Source organism: Dipodomys ordii, unplaced genomic scaffold (assembly GCF_000151885.1).
Source record: "Dipodomys ordii isolate 6190 unplaced genomic scaffold, Dord_2.0 Scaffold62, whole genome shotgun sequence".
NCBI classification, from domain to species: Eukaryota; Metazoa; Chordata; class Mammalia; order Rodentia; family Heteromyidae; genus Dipodomys; species Dipodomys ordii.
Window position 1 is genome coordinate 2,940,259 of NW_012267278.1, and position 20,609 is coordinate 2,960,867.

Here is a 20,609-nt window from a genome sequence, read left to right on the forward strand (position 1 = left end):
CTCCCCTCCCATCTCCTTTTTTTTTTCTCGTCCTGGGGCTTGAACTAAGGGCTTGGGCACTGTCCCTGAGCCTCTTTGTGCTCAAGGCTAGTGCTGTACCACTTGAGCCACAGTGCTACTTCCTGCTTTTTCTGAGTAGCTGGAGGAGTCTCGTGGACTTGTATATATTCTTGGAAATAAAAGCAATGTATATAAATTATTTCTGTTAATTTGGTAGTCTTTCTGTGGAGGAAACCATATTCTTCATAGTGTTTTAAAAAAGGACCTAAGATATTCAGAAAATAATAAGGTAAAACATGACCTCTTCCCTAAAAATTGTGTGCTTATAAGCTATTATGGAGGGTCAGATGTCTGGGACCACAATAGGGCACAGTGCTGTATATTACAAACCCCATTTTTAGCAAATCCTCATTTCAGGGTAATGCTCCTTGGTGAGGAGATAGACCCTGCCTTCCTTTGCAGTCTGTGAGGTATATTGGTATGTATTCATTTATTTACTTATTAATTACTGGGGTTGAAATCCCAGGCCTCACTCATGCCTCAGCCCCTATTTCTATTTAAAAACAACAACAACAAAAAACACACCAAAAAAACCTAAAACTAAAGAAGTTTTTGTTTTTAACCTGGCAGCACTTTCACTATACTGCAGACTTTTCTTGGCCTCGGTGTGAATGGGGTCTATTCGAGATATCCTATGTTTAATGAGCTGCCAGTCCTCTGACCCTGAGCCATCTGGAATCTTTCTAAGCCTGCCTATAAAGGGGTGGGACCGGGGGCACCATACTTCTGTTGGTCCATTGCTCAGTGCCAGGTCTGGACTCAAAAGACATTTCAAGGAAGCCTTCAGGAGAAATAAACTTAAATTTTTTTCATACAGTTTGCCTATAACACCTATGTTTAGCCCATATTTTAAACTATGATTCCTGTTTACTCTGTATTTTAATTCTTCTGTTCTCATTATCTTTACAGTTTGATGAATATAAACTAAGAAGGCAGATGTCCAAATTGAAGCCCAGGTTTCTAGCTTATTGAATAATATTTTTAAGCAGGATAAATTAATAGCTCATTAAGCAAGTTTTTTTGTTTGTTTGTTTTTGTTTTTTGTCTGTCGTGGGGCCTGAGTGCCGTCCCTCAGCTCTTCTGCTCAAGGCTAGCGTTCTACCACTTGAGCCATAGCGCCATTCTGGCCTTTTCTGCCTATGTGGTGCTGAGGAATTGAACTCAGCCTCATGCATGCAAGGCAAGTACTCTACCACTGAGCCACCTTCTCAGTCCCCATTAAGTAAGTTTTGAATGTCTTTGTGTGCCCAGTATTATTCTGAGCACTAGAGAAGCAACTGTAGGCAAGTAAGTATGTTGTATCATGCTTACATTGTAGTCAAGAACATGAATAACCAAAATAACTGATAGATTGTAAGTAAGTATGTAGTATGTCTGAAGCAACAATTGGTATGAAGAAAGATAAACTATTATGAGCTTTGAAATCCTTAACAAAGTGGGAGCAGCTATCATCTTAAAGATAGTTGTCAGATCAGATGACACAACACATGTGAAAGTTAGGGAACACTGTGGTGAATTAGACAGTCTGCCCCAAACAGCTTACTGACAATCTGGTGAGAAAGATTTTCTCCCCAGTTTTTTGACCATCTACAATAGAGTAAATATTGTTGTTTTATGAGCTTAAATTGGCTAGGGTAACTTGTATGTGATTTATTCCTAGTATCTTCATTAAATATAGGCATCATCTTACTTATTAAATGCCATGTGAATGAAGTTTTAAAATACCGTATTTTTAGTTGACACTCATAATTGGAGAGATGCTTCCTTTTGTAGTAACACTTCCCCTATAATACCTCTGTTGGTAATCATTTAAAATATCTATAGGTGTGAATGTTAATTGGATGATTATTTTTGTGATTATGAGAGCTAGGGGATTCTTACTTAGCCAAGCATGGGATCTTTTCTCTGGTGGTTATTTTATGTGGAAGAGGCATACAAGCAATCAGTCCTGCTGTCTCATCACTTTGAAGTCTTTTATGCCTTAGTCTCCTACACCTTAAATTAGTGTTGACTTTGGCAAGAAAAATGAAATTTTCCTAAAACATTTGTACTTCTGAGCCATAAAATAGTTACAGTAGTTCAGTTTTACATTTTATTTTTCCAATCATTTTAAAACATATTTTCTGCTAAAATCTGTTACATATCCTCTTGCTTTTCCTACTTTCCCTAATTTGCCCTTAAGGTGTTATCTGTTTCTCTAGAAAGTATATCATCATTTTTTTTCAACTTGCTGATTTTTACTGTTTTATTCCCATCTGCTGTTATATCTTTTATATTTGGCATTTGAGTCTTAGTAATATGTCTATCCCAGCTTGTTCAAGTGCAAATATTCTAAAATTTGCACAATTAAACCTCTTCATTGGCTAAAAGAACTGATATTCCAAATGCCGAATAAATATTTATTTGCATTGAGACATTTTGTTTTTTAAAAACTATCTACATGTAAAACCAAGTAAGACCATTGAAAATGGTCTTAATCTAAGAGCAGTTCTCTTGAGTGGCAATCTATTGAAATCAAGAGAATGAGCTGAAAAAAGTGCTAAGTGCTTACCTTCATGTTTGCTTGATTTATTCTCTGTTCAGACAGATTGTGGTAGTTGGAAGTGTAATTCACAGCATATTAGCTCTTAGCCAGTGTCATTGCTCAAGTGGTGGTGGTGGTGGTGGGGTGTTTGTGTGTCTGTGTAATGCAGTGATGCCTATATTCCAACACTCCATTTTTCCATCCCTTGCCTTAACACTAAATTGATTTTCTGAATCTGTGAAATAAGGTCATTTTAAGAATTTTCAGTACAGCCAAATCTTATTTTTTAAAATAGACTCATTTCATCCAATTAGTATTTAAAATAAATCTTCAGTTATTATTCCATTAAGGAAATCTTAGTTACCTACCTGTATGTTTAATTCTAAATGTAGCTGCAAACATGACTGATCCTGACATTATTATGTACTTTTTTTGTATTTCAATCATATTTCAGTAAACTACTTTGCGATCAATAACCATTTCTGAAGAACTCTTGTTTTGATTGCCTCCCTTGCTCAGTAGCCTCTATCTTTCCCCTTCCCTATTCTTTCTCTTTTCTCTTTTTTTTCCAGACATCTGTCTTCTGCCACATGCCCATCAGGCCTAATTACAGCTTTTGGAGAGCTTTGGTAAGACAGTTCCTTGGCCTTACTGTCCCCTCAGGGATTTAATTTGGGTGGGATATGTATGTGGCCCTCAAGCCATGTCAATGTTGCTGCAACTACCAGATTCTAAAGGCTGGTCACCTCAGGCCCTAAAGTTGTTTGAAGTCTAGGACAGTTTGGTCTCAGGATAGATAAAACAGTAAAAATACAATTTAGTTCATTTTGTCAATGGAAATTAACCTCCAATTCTTCTGCTAATTTTATACAAAATTTTGTGATATACAGACTATTTTTAGTCTCATTCAAATCATAGTGCTTTAAAATTTTTTCATGAGTGTTATTTTTCTTGTACTGAGTAATATTACTGTCATCAAATTGCTAATTTTATATATAGTTTTACATCACTTCCTTAATACAATTTAAACTTTGGCCCTGTCTAAATCTTAGAAAAATTAAGATGAAATATGAAGACCCAAAACTCACCTGATACAAGGCTTTGAGGATCATTGAATATGAATTTTTTCTTTGTCTTTTCAAAATTCTGTTTTGCTTTTTAAAAAATATAGTGCTTTTCTTTCCAGCTTAAAAAGAGGCTTATGGTCTTGAATGCACCTCAGAAAATAAGTCACATTCAATGCCATTTGGTAGTATGTTTTCCTTATCATGTTTTTTTCCCATTTTTTAAAATAGAGTATTTCCATCACACAGAATACTTTGTATCTATTTAATGACTCCCTTATTTAAAATGTTAATCTTTTGCCATACTTAGTCTCAGGTTTTGTCCTTGGGTAGGTTACATATCTTGGAACCTAATTGAGAAATTATATATAGTTTGTAAAATTGTCCCTAGTTTTAATCATTTAGATTCATTTGCTCTATCTTGTGAGGATACCTATAATATTTACCAATAACGACAACCAACATACTTTCATTTGCATTTATTTTATGCTAAATTAATTCCTAGCCTGATTGTGTGAGTGTTCTCCACCCTCACCCTCCCCTATTTGTTCTGTGTACCTTTTCTTCAGTGGATACTCCTCTTCTGGTTTAAAAGCAGTTTGTTCCTTTTCAGTAAGTATTAGCTCCCAGGGTCAGAGGAGCTCTCATATTAATTGGACCATGAGCTCTATAAGTATAGTCAGTAGAGTATCTGTATGTTTTGTTCACCTGAATGTGTTCAGTGACCACAGAATCTACATCTACACCCTATGGTTTGGCACTACTCTGTATCTTTTAAAGCTTGTGTAGCAAATTTTTAGAAATCTTCTGGGGCTACAGATGCTGTGTCCAACCCCTCTGTTTGGCTTAAGCATATCTACCAACTTCATAATTGTATTACCAGAATGGCACACATTGCCTCTTTAAAGTGACATATTTCAGACACTTAGTAGTTTTTCAGATATGCATATCCTTGATGGCCTTAGCACTTTCTCAGTTGTTCTTGTGAGGTTTTCTAGGTTAAGAGAGTAGGGATCCACTTTCAGAGATATGTATGTATATAATATATGATATATATAATTTCACACAGCTTTTATATGTAAAAAATATACATAACATATTTTTGGTGGGGATTGAATCCTCAAGTACTCTACCACTTAAGGCATACCCCAATGAAGTTTTTTTGTTTTGTTTTGTTTTTTTGCCAGTCCTGGGGCTTTAACTCAGGACCTGGTTGCTATCCATGAGCCTCTTTGTGCTCAAGGCTAGCACTCTACCACTTGAGCCACAGTGTTACTTCTGGCTTTTATGAGTAGATTATTAGAGATAAGAGTCTCACAGACTTTCCTGCTCAGGCTGGCTTTGAACCATGATCCTCATATCTCAGCCTCCTGAGTAGCTAGGATTACAGGCATGAGCCATCGGTGCCTGGCCTTGCTAACTTTTTAAGATTGGGTCTTGTCCGACTAGGTACATGTCAGAACTATGTTCTGCCTATTTTCAGCTTCTTGTGAGATGTAAATCACATACCACTGTTTTCAGTAACGTACATCTGACTTTTCTGTGCAAGTTGCCCTGCAACTGATATTCTCCTGTGCTTAGCCTCCCAAGTGCCTAAGATTGTAGGTGTAAGTCAGAAGTGCCAATTTATAGTCTATCTTTTTAAAAAATTATTTTTAAGTAGTTGTACAAGGGAGTAAATTTAACAAAGGAGAGTATGAATAGAGTGCATCTTGATCTGTCACCCCCTTAAATAATCTCATCCCCTTCTACCCACCCCTTCCCTTACATTTCTTAATTTTATGGTATACAAAGAATCCTTGACTACATTCCCATCCCCTTCCATTCTATCTTTTTGTTTAATTGTTTTTCCATGCCAGGGCTTCTTACTTAGTAGGCAGTCACTTTACCAATGAGTTACATCCTCAGTTCATTTTTGTTTTTTTGGTACCAGTACCAGGGTATGAACTCAGAGCCTTGTACTCTCGGTTAGCATTTTTTGCTCACAGCTCACATTCTACTATTTGAATCTTCAGTCTTGAAATTGTTTTTATGCTTTGTTGCAACACAACGTTTCTCTGATTTTTTTCCCTCAAACTGATATTTCTATTTATTTTTCTATTTCCAATTCTTTTTGACGAATATCACATTCCATGTTAAATTCCTGTTTTTTTCAAAAGAGTATTGTAAACACATTAATGGGTCACAAAGTCAATTTAGTAGGCTGCAGTCAGACTAAAAAACATTAGAAAAGATCATAGTAGTTTTATAGTCTTTTGGCAAAAACTATACGTATTTTAGTCAATCTTTTTTATTCAGTTGTATGTATATATTTTTAAAAAATAAAATCAGGGTTTTACTTTTTTGAGATAGGTTTTCAAAAGCCAAGTAACAGAGGCTCACATCTGTATTACTAGCTACTCAGGTGGCTGAGATCTAAGGATTACAGTTCAAAGCTATCTTGGGCAGAAAAGCCCATGAGATTTCTGTCTCCAATTAACTACCAGAGAGCCAGACATGGAGCTGTGGCTCAAAGTGGTAAGGCCTAGCCTTAAGCACAAAAGCTCAGGAACAGTTCCCATGCCCTGAGTTCAAGCCCAATGACGACACCAAAAAGAGAGAGCATCTCACTTCTTCTGCCTCCGACTCCTGTGTAGCTGAGATTATAGGCTTACACCGCCATAGTCAGCTAGAATGTTACTAATCAACCCATCTCATGAATGTTAGAACTTGATGTCTGCTTTTTTATGATTTTACTGGATAGACTTACTGGGATTGAATATATGGAAAATGAGGTTAATAAATTATACTCTATACCTCTAGATTTTAGGAGTGTAAGGACTTCTTCCCCTCAGCAGAGTTCTTTCCAATTCAGTTTTACATTGAGGGAACTTTGAGGCTATTTAAGGGTTCTGATCTCTTGTAAGTGTTATATTGAACTATGAACTTATCAAAAGATCGTAATTTAGATCACTGGTATAAGAATTATGAACTCTTAAGCATAAATCTCAAAAGTGTCTTCCTATGTTCTAGATCTGCATCCCACCTCTGCTGTACATCTGGGAAGTATCTCCACCCTCTGTTCAGTGAGGGCAGCTTTCTCTCAAGAGTACTGTTGCAGCAATGAGTTCACTTCTGTCAAATGAGGAAACAAGGCAATAAGGCACTAAGACACTTCTTGTTTCTAAAACTTAAGGAATAGATCATTCAATGTAGTTAAAATAACAAACCTGAGGATGTGTTTAAGAATGTGTGTAGCTGTCACTTTTAGGAAGTCATTATGATATAGGAAGAGGGTCAGGACTCCAAAGTAGAATGACTGAGAGTGACAAATGGAAAACAAGGAAAGATAAGAAAGCTGGATAAAGAAACTGGTCTATTTGGGAGTGATGTGTAAGATGGAAAGCCTACTGCCCTACTCCTCAGAGCTGTTTGTTCTCTCATCTTTCACTTTTTGGGACCAGTTCTGTGTCAGTTACTGAGTACAGAACATCCTAAGATGACTATGCCCGAGTGCTCTCAAGTTTCTCACACCTTGTGAGGGAAACCTGTGAACAATAGTTAAATAACAAGGCTTCAACACAGGACTGGGCTTTCAAGTCCAACTACTGTTTACATTTTGACACCTCATTTACTCATTGACTAATTGTGACGAATATTATTTCACTTTTCTAAGGTTTTTGCCTATTTTTTTCATTTGTAAGGATATACTATTAGTTATTTGTACGGGTTTTGTGAGAAAACAGCAGATGCTTGGCTTCATATTGTGTTATAGTTGTGTGTATCACTTGCTATTTTTTTTAATCATTCAGTGTGTTAAGTGCTATACAAGTTTACAATGGGAGAGGTAACTACTGACTTTAGTATTTTTTCCCTCTCCCTCTCCTTTTTCCTTTCCTTTTCTCTGCCCATCGCTTTAGTTTTTAGAAATGGTTTTGCTGTGTAGCTGCTTTAAATTCACAATTCTACCTCAGCTTTCTGAATTCTAGGATTGTTAGAGTGCACCATTACTCTGGCTTCTTTTTTCCTTCTTACCTCAGGCAGTACTGAGGTTTGAATTCAGGGTCTTCTGTTGCTAAACAGATGCTATACCACTTGAGCAATACTCTCAGCTTCCTTTCTTATCTCTGCCTTTCCCAGCTCTATTCTTCCCATCCCTTCCCTTGTCTTTGCTTCTTTTTTTCTTTTTCTTTATTTTTAATTTTTATTTATTTTTTATTGTGAAAATACTGTACAGAGGGTTTACAATTACATGGGCAAGATAATGAGTACATTTCTTATCAAGCATTGTAGCCTCTTCCTTTGTTTCCCCTTCCCATCCCTTCTTTTTTTCTTTTTCATCCAAAACTCATCCGTCAATTCCTACTGGTTCAACCATCACTTCCATGAAGTTACTTCCCAAATCCATACTCATAGCATTTCCAGCTGCTTCCTGGGCATCTCCATCTGGAAGTCCTTCTTGCCTCCAAAGAGCATGTCCAAAATGAACATACTCATCCCCATTAGCTGTTCTTTCCAATCTCTACTAACTATAACACCATCTTCAGCAAACGGCTTAATTTTAAATTCAGACCTTACTTTTCCTTTGCTTCACTCTCCCCAATGTTTCTCTCATGCAGTCATTGGGCCAGACTAGCCTGTTTCAGCTCTATGCTTCCGTTATCGTTCAGCATTTTTTCTCCATGTCTGTTGTTGCCATTTCCCTAAGTTAGGGTCTCTTTATCTCCCATTTGGGCTGCTGGATGAGGCTTCTCTTAACTAATCTTCTCTCTCCTTTCCTCTGCACCCATCATGCTACTGCCAAAGGAACAGTGTTAGGCAGAGATCATAGTTTTTATCCTTAGCTTTAATCATGCTACTCTCTTGTTAAACAAACTCTCCATGGCTGCAGAACAAAGTCCAAACCCTAGTAGACTTCAGTTCCAAGCCCCTTTGTCCTTTAGACTGTTTTCCAGGGCTTGCTTACCTGCACATTTCCCAGATGGTTAGCTCCATAGCTTCTGAGCCTGTTTTCCATTCTCCCATCTTGTCACTGCTTATACTGGGTTTATTTTTTGTTTTTCATTTCAATAACCTCATCCCTATCCCAAGTTTTATTCCAGGACCAGCACAAAGAAAAGGGAAAGAAAGAGAAGGGAGGGGAAAGAAAGGGAGGTGAATCTTTTAGGCTCCTCAATCCCATTTGGTTTTTTCCCCTTTCCCCTACTTCTGCCCAACAAGTTGTTTTTTGAAAATGATAGAGAAATTTTTTAAGTATCTGATTATGCTTAATAAACCCAATTTTTAATACCTTTCTATTGCTCTTTGGATACAAATGAGAAAAATCTCTTGTCATGGCATGTTCAACCTGTGAGCCTCTAGCCTTATTTCACTCAGTACCCTTGGCCTGGCATGTGCTCGTTCCTGTGCTGTGATTAACTCCCCTTACTGTTCTTTTCCTACAGCTCTTCTTTACATATGTTCTTTCTTTGGGCATCAACTAAGTCATCATTTTCTCTATTATAACCTTCTGGTAATCTCTCTCCTTGTAGTTTATAGCTTTTATCACCATAATAAACTTTGTAATAAATCTGAAAACTTCACTTCTACCAGTTTATTCCATGCTTCACAAGTCCTATATATGGGTTTTGATTGCCTTTGCATCTGAGTTTAGCACAGTGCCTAATGTGTGGAAAAAGTGTTCAGTTTATATCAAGTAAAGGAGTGATTGAAGGATGAGGTTTTTGTTTACATCAGAAAATAGTTCTATAGAACTTTAGTAGTAAAGATTACAATATTCTAAAAGTTGCTTTTGTTTATGACACTGATGACAATAAAAGACTTTTTTATGTTTGTTACACCTATTGCAGAGTATTAGGTGATTAATTATAATGAAGTGAAATCATACAGAATCAGAGAATAAAGTAAAAGCACCAGATGCCAAATAGTCCTGCTTTCTGATGAATAGTCAGAAGCTATGTAGCTTCTTAAACATCTCTAGCAACAAGTGCCCCAGCATCTCCAGAGGCTATTCTGCTTTTTCATTTTTTCCATGCAGAGCCAAAACTGACCTGATATAATTTCTGTTCATTTATATTGATCTCTAAAGAAATGGAGACCAGGTTTCTATCCTGGCCATATGGAAGCCTTTCAAACAAATGCTCTTTTTTGTTATTTTTCCTAGTCCCTACCATCCTCAGACCATGTACCTGCCATATTGGTTCTAGAACAGCTATGTCCTCCTCTTTCCTTCAGACTGTCATACATTGTTTCTCTCTTCAGAACACTTATACCCCTAGTCCCAACTACCCTGGCTACTTTTTCCCCATTGTTTAAAACAATCTCACAGAGATTTCTTTAAATCCTCAGTGGGTTATATTAGTGGCTGTCTCTTTGTACTCCTTTGTACAGTTCTTGTTCATCCCTCATGCAGACTATATAACAGCATTTTATGATTTTTTAAAATCCATATTATTAACCTACAAGAAGGGAAGTCATACTTCACTAGAGTTTATCACCATGTCCTCCACCACTATTGAGCACCATGTCTGACAGAAGATAAGCATTAACAAACATTTCTGACTGAATAAATTTGAGAATATCAACTTCACCATTCTTCAAGATATTATCCACACATATGGAGTCCAGTTTGATGATCATTTATCTAAAATGCTTAAGAACAGGAATGTGGAATATTTGAAGCTTTTGCAACTTGTATATGATTATACCAACTTCTCAATATCCTCTGTCTTAGCAGTGTCCCTCCTTAAGAGAGGCACTGATAATATATCAAAAGTGTTCCAGGTTAAGTCTGACCTGGTCTATATAAAACATACGGTTCCTGTAAATTCATATCCCAAAGAATGTGTGCTCAGAAGCAAAATTTGTTCTTCTTTCTTGGTGAACTGATTTTTCTGCTTTAGGCATTAGCAGTTTATCTTAGTACTGTTTTTAAGGGTGTTAATGAAGTGACTTTAAAGAACTGTTTCAGAAATAATTGTTTAATTTGCTCATTTTAATCTGTCCTCCAGGCTGTTAACTCCTATCTTAGTGAATGTTAATAGTTAGAAGGAGTGCTCTTTCTTCTGAATGCTGTCTTTATTTTTTCTCAACTACTCTATTACAGATTATTTTCCTGACTTTTCATTAATTCATTCTGAAAGAGGCAAGTGTTTCAATGATAAGGACTGATAAAGAAAAATTTTGTAACTTTTGTTATTTAGGGAGGTAGAAAAACAAACCATATATCAGGATGGATGAATAAATAGATATGAATGCTTGTTCTGAGATAGTAGAAAGGGAGTAGGAGAAAGCAATTAAGAAAAAAATAAAAACAAAAGGAACACATGGAATGTAAGTACCATGTGCTTCCTCTGTGTTTCATACTTTTACCAGTGTTGTTTCTTTCAAATGATGACTGTGGAAAACAGATATTATTACTCTCATTCACTCAAAGAGATGTCAGTATCTATGTCGTAGCACTTGTGAATGACAAAAGAATTTTTCAGGCATAGGTGTATCTGGGTATAAAGATTAGTTTACTCTTCTAATTTGGATTTAGCATGTACTTTGTCTTAGTTATAAAGAAGTCAGAAAAGCTCAATCCTCATTACAAAAGAAATAATGACGTTCAAATTAAAGCCTAGTATGATAATGTTTTCCTTTTCTGTCTGCTTTCTTTCTTCTTCCTTCATTTCTCCCTTTTTATGTAGTACTGATAATCACAGTTGCTAGGCAGGCATTCTTGCGCCATATCCCCAGCTATCTTGCTCTTATTATTTTTCAATATGTTTATTTGCAGACCAGCCTAGACTGGGGTCCTTCTATTTATACAGGTAGACATCATCACATTGGGTTGAAATGGAGTCTCACAAACTTTTCTGCCTGTTCTCAGCCTCCTGAGTGTAGGATTTACAGACAAAAGTCATCATACCTTGCTCATTTCTGCTTATGTAAATGCATTTAAAAGTCATTTGGATTTGATGGAGTAAATTTGATTAAAGTACATCGTATGTATGTAAGCCTTTGTATAATTAATTTATGCTAATAAAATAAGTGATAAAACCAGCACGAAGGTTGTGAAAGAGAGACTACTTGGGAGCACTACTAGGAGAAAGACAGAGGAAAAGAGATATGGGGGTGAATATAATCAGAATATATGTAAGTATGAAAATAGCATAATGAAACCTAATGTTTAAAAAGAAGAGATGTGAAAGAGAGGAATAAGAAATAGTATACGAGGGGATGAGTTTGGTTAAAATACATTATATACATGTATGAAATGTCATCTTGAAACCCCTTTGTATCCTAATTAAAAAAAAAATCCAACCATCAGTTTCTCCAATTGTTTCTTGAATGTGTTAGATACCTCACATTAACTCTTTGCTTCCTCAACCCTTTTCAGTAAGCCTATTGTATAGTTTTAGAAGATTGGGCATACTTGTAGCAATTTTTTAACTTGACCTGACTTGTTCTGTGAAGTTATATTAATCCTCTTCTTTCTTTACTTGTTGGCAGAGGGCTTGTACATGACAGCCGGCATAACCTTCAGTTGAGAGGCTTGGTGGTGCTGCTCATTTCCAAAGCAGCGGGGCCCAGCAGCATGGATGATTCATGTCATAACTATGACATGGTTAGTGGAATCTACTCATGGTAAGAAGAAATTAACCATTTTACATTGCTCTCTAGAATGTATTTTCTTTTCTTTTTTTGGCAGTTCTGAGCTTTGAACTCAAGTTCTTGCACTACGGCAAGATAGCACTATGCTGCTCAACCACCTCTCTAGCCCTCTTCCCACTCAAGACTGAAGTTTTGTCACTTGAATCACACCTCTGCTTCTTTTAGACCTTTTGTACAATGGTTATTTTTGAGATAGGTTCTTGCTTTTTGCCTTGACATGGGCCTAGGCTACCGTCATAGCTTGGATGATAGCTATGTACCACCTTGTTCAGTTTCTTCTGCTGAGATGGAGTCTTGAGGATTTTTTTCTTTCTAGGCTGGCCTGGAACTGTGATTCTCTTGATCTCAGCCTCTCATATCACCATACCCAGCTAGTTGAAAGGGAGTTTTTAATGTGTATGCTCAGTCTAGCCTTGAACCATAATCTCTTGATCTTGACCTCCCATATAGCCAGGATTTCAGGCATGAGCCACCAATACCTGGTTCTGAACAGTATAGAGATCACTGTTTAGCTCTTTGTCATTCTCTGATTCAAAGACAGATGAATGTATGTTGGCTTTTAAAAAAATCACTTTTTGCAGTTCCTAATAAGTCTGATAATCTTGACCAGCTTCATGCATACTCAGGTAAATTTTACCATTCAATTTGTAAAGAATACATTCATTTCTAACTATTCTTCACCCCCTTATGATGTGCTTGTGTTTCTATACAGCCTACTGTGTCACTTAGTTCATAATTTGTGATTTTTAAACCTTATAAAAATGGTATCTAGTTGTATAAAGATTGATATTACTACCATTTTAGAAGTAGTTGCTTCAGTTCTATTTTTTTTTTCTTCTGGAGATTTTTATGTCAAAGAGGTTCTATTGGTTACTAGGATAAGAAATTTTTGCCAGGCGCTGGTGGCTCATGCCTGTAATCCTAGCTACTCAGGAGGCTGAGATCTGAGGATCGTGGTTTAAGCCAGCCTGGGCAGAAAAGTCCATGAGACTCTTATCTCCAATTAACCACCAGAAAACCAGAAGTGGTTCTGTGGCTCAAACAGTAGAGTGCTCGCCTTGAGCTTAAAAGTGCATCGACAGCGCCCAACAAATATCACTAGTTTTGTTAAGATAATCACATATGTGTATTTTAGATATATAGCAACAATATATCAGTACATTTGTTATTAGATAATAGCTTTAAGAGAGTAGCAATCTGCAGATGGACTTGGGCATGTGAAATTATAATCAGCCAAAAATATGATAAGGAAGTTTTCCTTACGAAAAGAAGCATTTCTAATGACTGACTAATCAAACTTGTTAATTTACTTTTTAAAAAATCAGTTTTCAGGGTGGGTACTGGTAGCTAATGCTTATAATCCTAGCTATTCAGGAGACTGAGATCTAAGGATTATGATAGAAAGCCAATCTAGGCCGGAAGTGAAACTGTTGTTCAAGTGGTAGAGTGCTAACATTGAGCACAAAAGTTCAAGGATAGCATTCAGTCTCCCAAGATTGGCACAAAAAATGTCTGCCTGCATTTTTGACTCTGTGTGTGTGTACTGGTACTGGAGCTTATTCGATTTAGGGACTGAGTACTGTCCTTCGCTTGTTGTTCAAGGCTACTGCTTGAACACCACCACTTTAGCCACACCTCTTTTTCCAGCTTTTTGGTGGTTAATTGGAGATAATCTCATTTACTTTCCTGCCTGGGATGGCTTCAAACCAAGATCCTCATATCTCCTGTTTAGCTAGGATTGCAGGTATGAGCCACCCATGCCTGATCTTTGACTTTTTTTTTTATTCCTAGGTCTTTTTCACAAGTATTTATTCATCCTGTAGTATTTAGAAATAAATTTTGCTTGCCAACTATGAAATTTAGTGATCCTTCTTCATTAATAAGCTAGCAAAGAAGATAATGTCAAATAACCACTGCACAGCCAATATCATCTTGCACTATTCATCCATATATGTATCTTTACTAGAAGAGATGTTTTGGGATAATTTTCAGTTATTACTCACTCTGAAATTACATATTATTTTAGGCTTTTAGATACTTATCATTTTTATGACAGGTCATTTGATCAATAGGTAGGAGTTGTACTTACTTTACTCTTGAGAAAACAGATTTTACAACTTTCAGTCTTTTTCGGGTAATACAGTTAGCAAATAGGGAAACAAAGCTGTAACATAGATCTCTTCTTTCTTCCAAGTCTCCTGTTTTATTTCATCTTTCTATTTTTCAAGAATTTATTTCACTTTAGGGCTGGGAAGGTGGCTCAGTGGTAGAGCGCTTGCCTTGCATGCCTGAGGCCCTGGGTTCGATTCCTCAGCACCACATAAGGAAAAAAGCCAGAAGTGGCGCTGTGGCTCAAGTGGTAGAGCACTAGCCTTGAGCTGAAGAGCTGAGGGACAGTGCCCAGGCCCAGAGTTCAGGCCCCACGACTGGACCAAAAAAAAAAAATTATTTCACTTTAGATTAAATTAGCTATTAAGTTAGTTTGCCAAAAGAAAATCTTATAAAGATGTCCTGAGCATGGGTGCCAGTGGCTCATGCCTGTAATCCTAGCTACTCAGAAGGTTGAGATCTGAGGATCGTGGTTCAAAGCCAGCCTGGGCAGGAAAGTCCGTGAAACTCTTACCTCCAATTAATCACCAGAAAACGGGAAGGGTGCAGTGGCTCAAGAGGTAGAACTCTCACTTTGAGCTGAAGAGCTGATGGCCCGCTCAGGCCCAGAGTTCAAGCCCCTACAACCAACAAAAATAATAAACAGTCTTGAAAAACTTGGAAAATCTTTAATACATCTGTATCCTTTCCCCAAATTTAATTGAATTAGACCTCTGAACTTTACCTTATAAATTTTGTAGAAAACTCTTAGCTAGGTTTAATTTAGACTACTAGAAAGAGTATCCAAAGATCTGGAGTGAACGTTAATAACCCATTAGACCCAGAGAAACAAATGGACTGCACAGCACCTCAGTTTCCTGTTAGGAATTCCATTAATTTTCAACCTGCTGGTCTCGACTTCGTCTTATTCATTAGTTACCTGTTTGTACATTTGGAGAACTACATACATACATACATACATACATATATATATATATATACTCTTTAATAATCACTGGAAAGTACTACTTGACACATGAGAGATGTTTGATATTTGCTTCATAAGTGAATAGTCCTCATTCTATAGAACAGATAACCATTATTGAATTTAAGACTTATCTTACATTTTCTAGGTAGGAAGTAATAGAGTTGAGATTGCAATTTATTTTTTTTTCATCTTTTCTCTTTTGGTACTGGGGATGTAACCCAGGACGTTGGCACTTGCTAGGTAAGCACTTTGCCACTGAGCTACATCCCAGCCCTGCAATTTATTTTTATTCGAAACTGGCTAAACTAAAATGGCTACCATTCAGTAGCCATATGTACTGGATATACTATGGTTATTAGCTCAGTTCCTTTCTAATTTCTTATCTAGCCTTGAAGAAACAATTGCATTTCTTCAGATTCTCCCCATAGGTATTTGGTAGATTGTCATTTTTAATGTGAGCAATCTACATAGATGAACATTGCCAAAGAGAAGGTATATATTATGAACATAACATAAATGGGTTTTTAAGTGTATAGTCTTTACACTTGCACTTAGGGAAAATGCCACCATGTAGTTTCAGGTTGTTTTCTAATCAGATTTGGTCTAGTAAGTCATTTGTTTATTTGGATATTTTATACACTTGTTAATGTGAAAAAGCCATTTAGTACTTTGAGAAACCATTCATTTGTTTCTTTACTCCTGAAGTAATTTATTTGGCTCCTACTTCCTTAATTATTCAAGTGTAACTTTTGCTGGAGGCTTGTATCTATAATGCCACAGTGAATTATTTAACATTTGAGGGAAGTACTGATTTGGAAGCTTTTTAATTCACCTTCACACTACGTTGTTGGTATTTTTCTCTCATAAACTTAACTTTGATATCAGTTAATAGTACCTGAGTAAATTTCCAAGAGACCAAAGTGAGCTAGGTGATCTCTTTTGTTTGGCCTAAAGATGTAACTGGTACTCTAGATATAGCTAGAGAACTTAATCACATAATGGCTAAGAGAGGCAGAATTTAGGCTGAAATGTAATCACTACATTTTGAAAAATAGGCAAAAGAGCCACATTTGTAAAACTACACTATAAACATTTACCTTAGCCTTTTGTCAACAAGACCATAGGTTATTCTACCAATACTGACTTAAAAAAATTGAATGTAAATCCAATCAACAATAAATCTAGGGCTGGGAAGGTGGCCTCACATGCATGAGGCCATGGGTTCAATTCTTCAGCACTACATAAACAGAAAAAGCCAAAAGTGGCACTGTGGATCAAGTGGTAGAGTGCTAGCATTGAGCTGAAGAGCTGAGGTACAGCTCCCAGGCCCAGAGTTCAAGCCCCATTACCGACAAAAAAAAAAAAAAAATAGATAGATAGACCTTAAATTTTGTATGCATCCCTAGCCATATTTGAGACAAAATTTATAACTTCTCATTTCCTTGAGAATAGAATATTTTGTGTATGAAAGATGGATTTTTACCAAATGTAATATATAATACTAAAACATTTAGAAGAAATGTGTGGCCATAGTATGTTAGATATGATAATGTCATAACGAAACTCCTGATTTTGTGCAACCATATACACTGATAAAAATATTTAAAATGGGGGCTGGGAAGGTGGCTCAGTGGTAGAGTGCATGCCTTGCATGCATGAGGCCCTGGGTTCGATTCCTTAGCACCACATAAGCAAAAAGAAAAAAAGCCGGAAGTGGCGTTGTCACTCAAGTGGTAGAGCGCTAGCCTTGAGCTGAAGAGCTGAGGGACAGCGCCCAGGCTCAGAGTTCAAGTTCCACGATTGGACCCCCCAAAAAAATGTTATTTCCAAAATAGAAATAAAGGCTGGGAAGGTGGCTCAGTGATAGACTGCTTGCCTTGCACGCATGAGGCCCTGGGTTCGATTCCTCAGCACCACATAAGCAAAAAGAAAAAAAAGCCAGAAGTGGCACTGTAGCTCAAATGGTAGAGCGCTAGCTTTGAGCTGAAGAGGTGAGGGACAGCGCCCAGGCCAAGAGTTTAGGCCCCACGACCAGACCCAAAAAAAAATTTTTAAATGAAGCCATGCACCTGTTGCTCATCTATAATCCTGTTTGAAAACAGTCTGGACAGACAAATCCATGATACTTTTATTTCCAGTTAACCAGCAGAAAGCCAAAAGTGGATGTGTGTCTCAAGTGGTAGAGCATCAACTGTGAAAAATAAAACATGAATGAGAGCCGAAGGCCCCAAGTCAAGCCCTAGTACCTTGAATAATGGATGGATAGACAGAGAGAGAGAGAGAGAGAGAGAGATAAACAAAATTTAGACTTCTCCAATGTAACATGATTAAGTTTAAGACTTCTCCAATATGATAAAGTTTAAAGGAGTTTGGGTCCAATTTTTAACTAATGGTAGAGATGAGACAACTGACCCAATTTTTTTCTCTTCTGAATAGGAGTTAAAAACAAAACTACAAACTGAATGTATTTTCCTTCTTTCTTCATTCCCTGAAATTTCCCAACATTTCAACTGTGGCAGAAAAGATTGAAACAAGTACGCCAACACCTTTTCTTATTCCCTGAGTACTCAGACTGTGTTTTCTAGTTTTCCTTATACTTACTGGATCATATGACTAAGATCTAGTCAGTGGAGTATGAACAGAAGTGACATTTACTTTTTCTTGACCATAAAAAGCTCATATTTATTGTATACATTAAGCAGATGATCTTTGAGGTGACCCATTCAAGATGAAATGAATTACTGAATCACTTTTAGAAGAGATCCACCTGCCTGTCATCCATCTCAACTTGATGTGTTTAAGGAAAAATTTACTAAGTCTCTTCAACTTTAGGTTTAATCATTTAACAGCAGAAAGGGTTGTGTTAATATATCTTTCATTTCTATTAATACTGTCAGCGTTTTGTCACCCTGTTACCCATGGGATTGAATCTGGTACTCACACACTCTGTCTTTCCCTGCCTACTTAATAAGTCACTAACTCACAAGTTTCTACAGGTCTCCTTTTCTTTCAGTCATTTTTATTATTATGTTTCAGACTTTTATTACTTCATCTTTAAATTTTATTGATACCTATTGTTCTGGTCTTCCTGGTACCTCCTTCCAATTTTACCCCTAGGTGAATTGAACATCTCATAATCCTGTTTTATCACTTAATAAGGTATTATTTATTAAATGTTTCCTATGCACCAGGTACTATGCCTGTTACATCACATGTAAGCTAAGTAGTACATAGTGTTTGCTCTCAGTGACATTAGCATCAAGTCAATGAGTATACAACTTTATAAATTACACATCATAATTCTATTGATGCTCTAAACAAAGTATAATTCTTCCACAAAGTTCTGTGGACCTTATTAAATAAGTAGCTTTTAAGTGAACTTTGAGGTAACTAGGAGGTACGAAAGTAACTACCAGGGCCTAGAACGGTGTGGACTTTGTACTAGGCACTAGGAGTTTTCCCTTTGCAATTCCATGAAGAGAATGATCAAGGTAATGAGAGATGGATTATATTCTATATATATATTTATTTATTTATTTTTATCCAGTTGTGGGGCCTGAACTCTGGGCCTGGGCACTGTCCCTCAGCTCTTCAGCTCAAGGCTAGCGCTCTACTACTTGAGCCACAGCGCAACTTCCGGCTTTTTTCTTTTTGCTTATGTGGTGCTGTGGAATTGAACCCAGGGCCTCAGGCATGCAAGGCAAGCGCTCTACCACTGAGCCAACTTCCCAGCCCTGGATTATATTCTAAAAAGAAAGAGGCTTAACATCATCAGAATCATGAAAAACTATGACAAGAAAGCTGAAAAGCCTTGGACAAGGAGAAAGGATGTTCAAAGAAAGTAGGAAATAGTGCACAACTCCAAATGCATCTCCCAAGGCCAGGTAGAAACAGCTGGAACAAGGAGCTTGGTAGTGAAAATTATAATTTTCACAATTACAAGAAAGCCAGGAGGCCTAGGTAAGAACAAAATAAGCCCACATTTTTCACAAGCTCTAAAACCAGTGCAGGTATCTGGTGTGACTTCTTTGTATGCCAGGTATTAAAGAAGAAAGCTATGGCTCTTCATATATCAGAGAGCTATGGAGAGGTGCCATCTTGAAAGGAGCCCTATTGTCTGAGACTGAGCTACTCTGGGGACTTGGAAACAAAGAACAAGCATGGCTTAGTAAGTCTGGGTATACCCTACTACGTATCTGAGTATAAGCCAGCTAGGAGAGGCGATGTGGAGAGGGAATGGTCTGCAGTGGATCCTCTGAGAAATTTAAGCAGGGAGTAGTTGGGGTAGTGAAGGCTATGGTGGATGGTAGCCCTGCCAGTTTTGACAAGAAATGAGTCCTGTCACCAGAGTAGCACAGAGCACTGAGACTGGCTGGCAGAATGCTTGGTTCTAGGAGCTCTGATGCCCTAAGCACATGAACACATGCTTAGGTACTGAGCTATACCCTGAGCTCAGTGGTAAAGAACTAGAGACAGGGCTGGGAAGGTGGCTCAGTGGTAGAGCGCTTGCCTTGCATGCTTGAGGCCCTGGATTCAATTCCTCAGCACCACATAAGCAGGAAAAAAAAAAGCCAGGAGTGGCACTGTGGCTCAAGTGGTAGAGCGCTAGCCTTGAGCTGAAGAGCTGAGGGACAGCGCCTAGGTCCAGAGTTCAGGCCCCACAACCGGATTCCACCCCCCCATCCCCCCCCTACCAAAAAAGAACTGGAGACATGGAATAATATACTTCAAGCCCTAAGAGAAAATAACTTCCAACCTAGATTGCTGTATCCAGCAGAGCTTTTCTTCATTATTGTAGAAGTATTGGACACTGAGTACATAATTGTTACATCACTGTATAAATTTACAGAGTAAAGACTAGCTTCATTATGTATGTAGGTGACTGAATTGTGTCTTCCCTAAATTCATACGAAGTCCTGTCCCCCTAATACCTTACAGTGTTGACCTTATCTGTTCTTATACAGATAATCAAAGTAAAATGAAGTTATTAGAGTAGGCCCTAATCTGGTATAACTAGAGTCCTTTATAAAGGGAAAATTTGGACACAAACATACACACATAAGGAGAATACCCCATCAGCCAGATGAACAAGAGGAGCAAAGGGGAAGACCTGAAATAGATTATTATTTCATAGCACTAACTTCATAAAGTAGGATATTTAAATGTGATAAAAGGAAAAGGAAAGGGCTGGGAAGGTGGCTCAGTGGTAGAGTGCATGCCTTGCATGCCAGAGGCCCTGGGTTCGATT

General features: G+C 37.4%; 1 protein-coding gene across 1 annotated transcript in view; it reads left to right on the forward strand.

Annotated features, from left to right (window-relative positions):
- Nucleotides 1–20,609, forward strand: part of Pdss2 (prenyl (decaprenyl) diphosphate synthase, subunit 2) — a 202,156-nt gene that overhangs the window by 54,629 nt on the left and 126,918 nt on the right. The window contains exon 2 of the mRNA XM_013022451.1: nt 12,124–12,258. Coding sequence (XP_012877905.1) covers nt 12,124–12,258 — 135 coding nt within the window. The remainder of the gene's footprint in view (nt 1–12,123; nt 12,259–20,609) is intronic.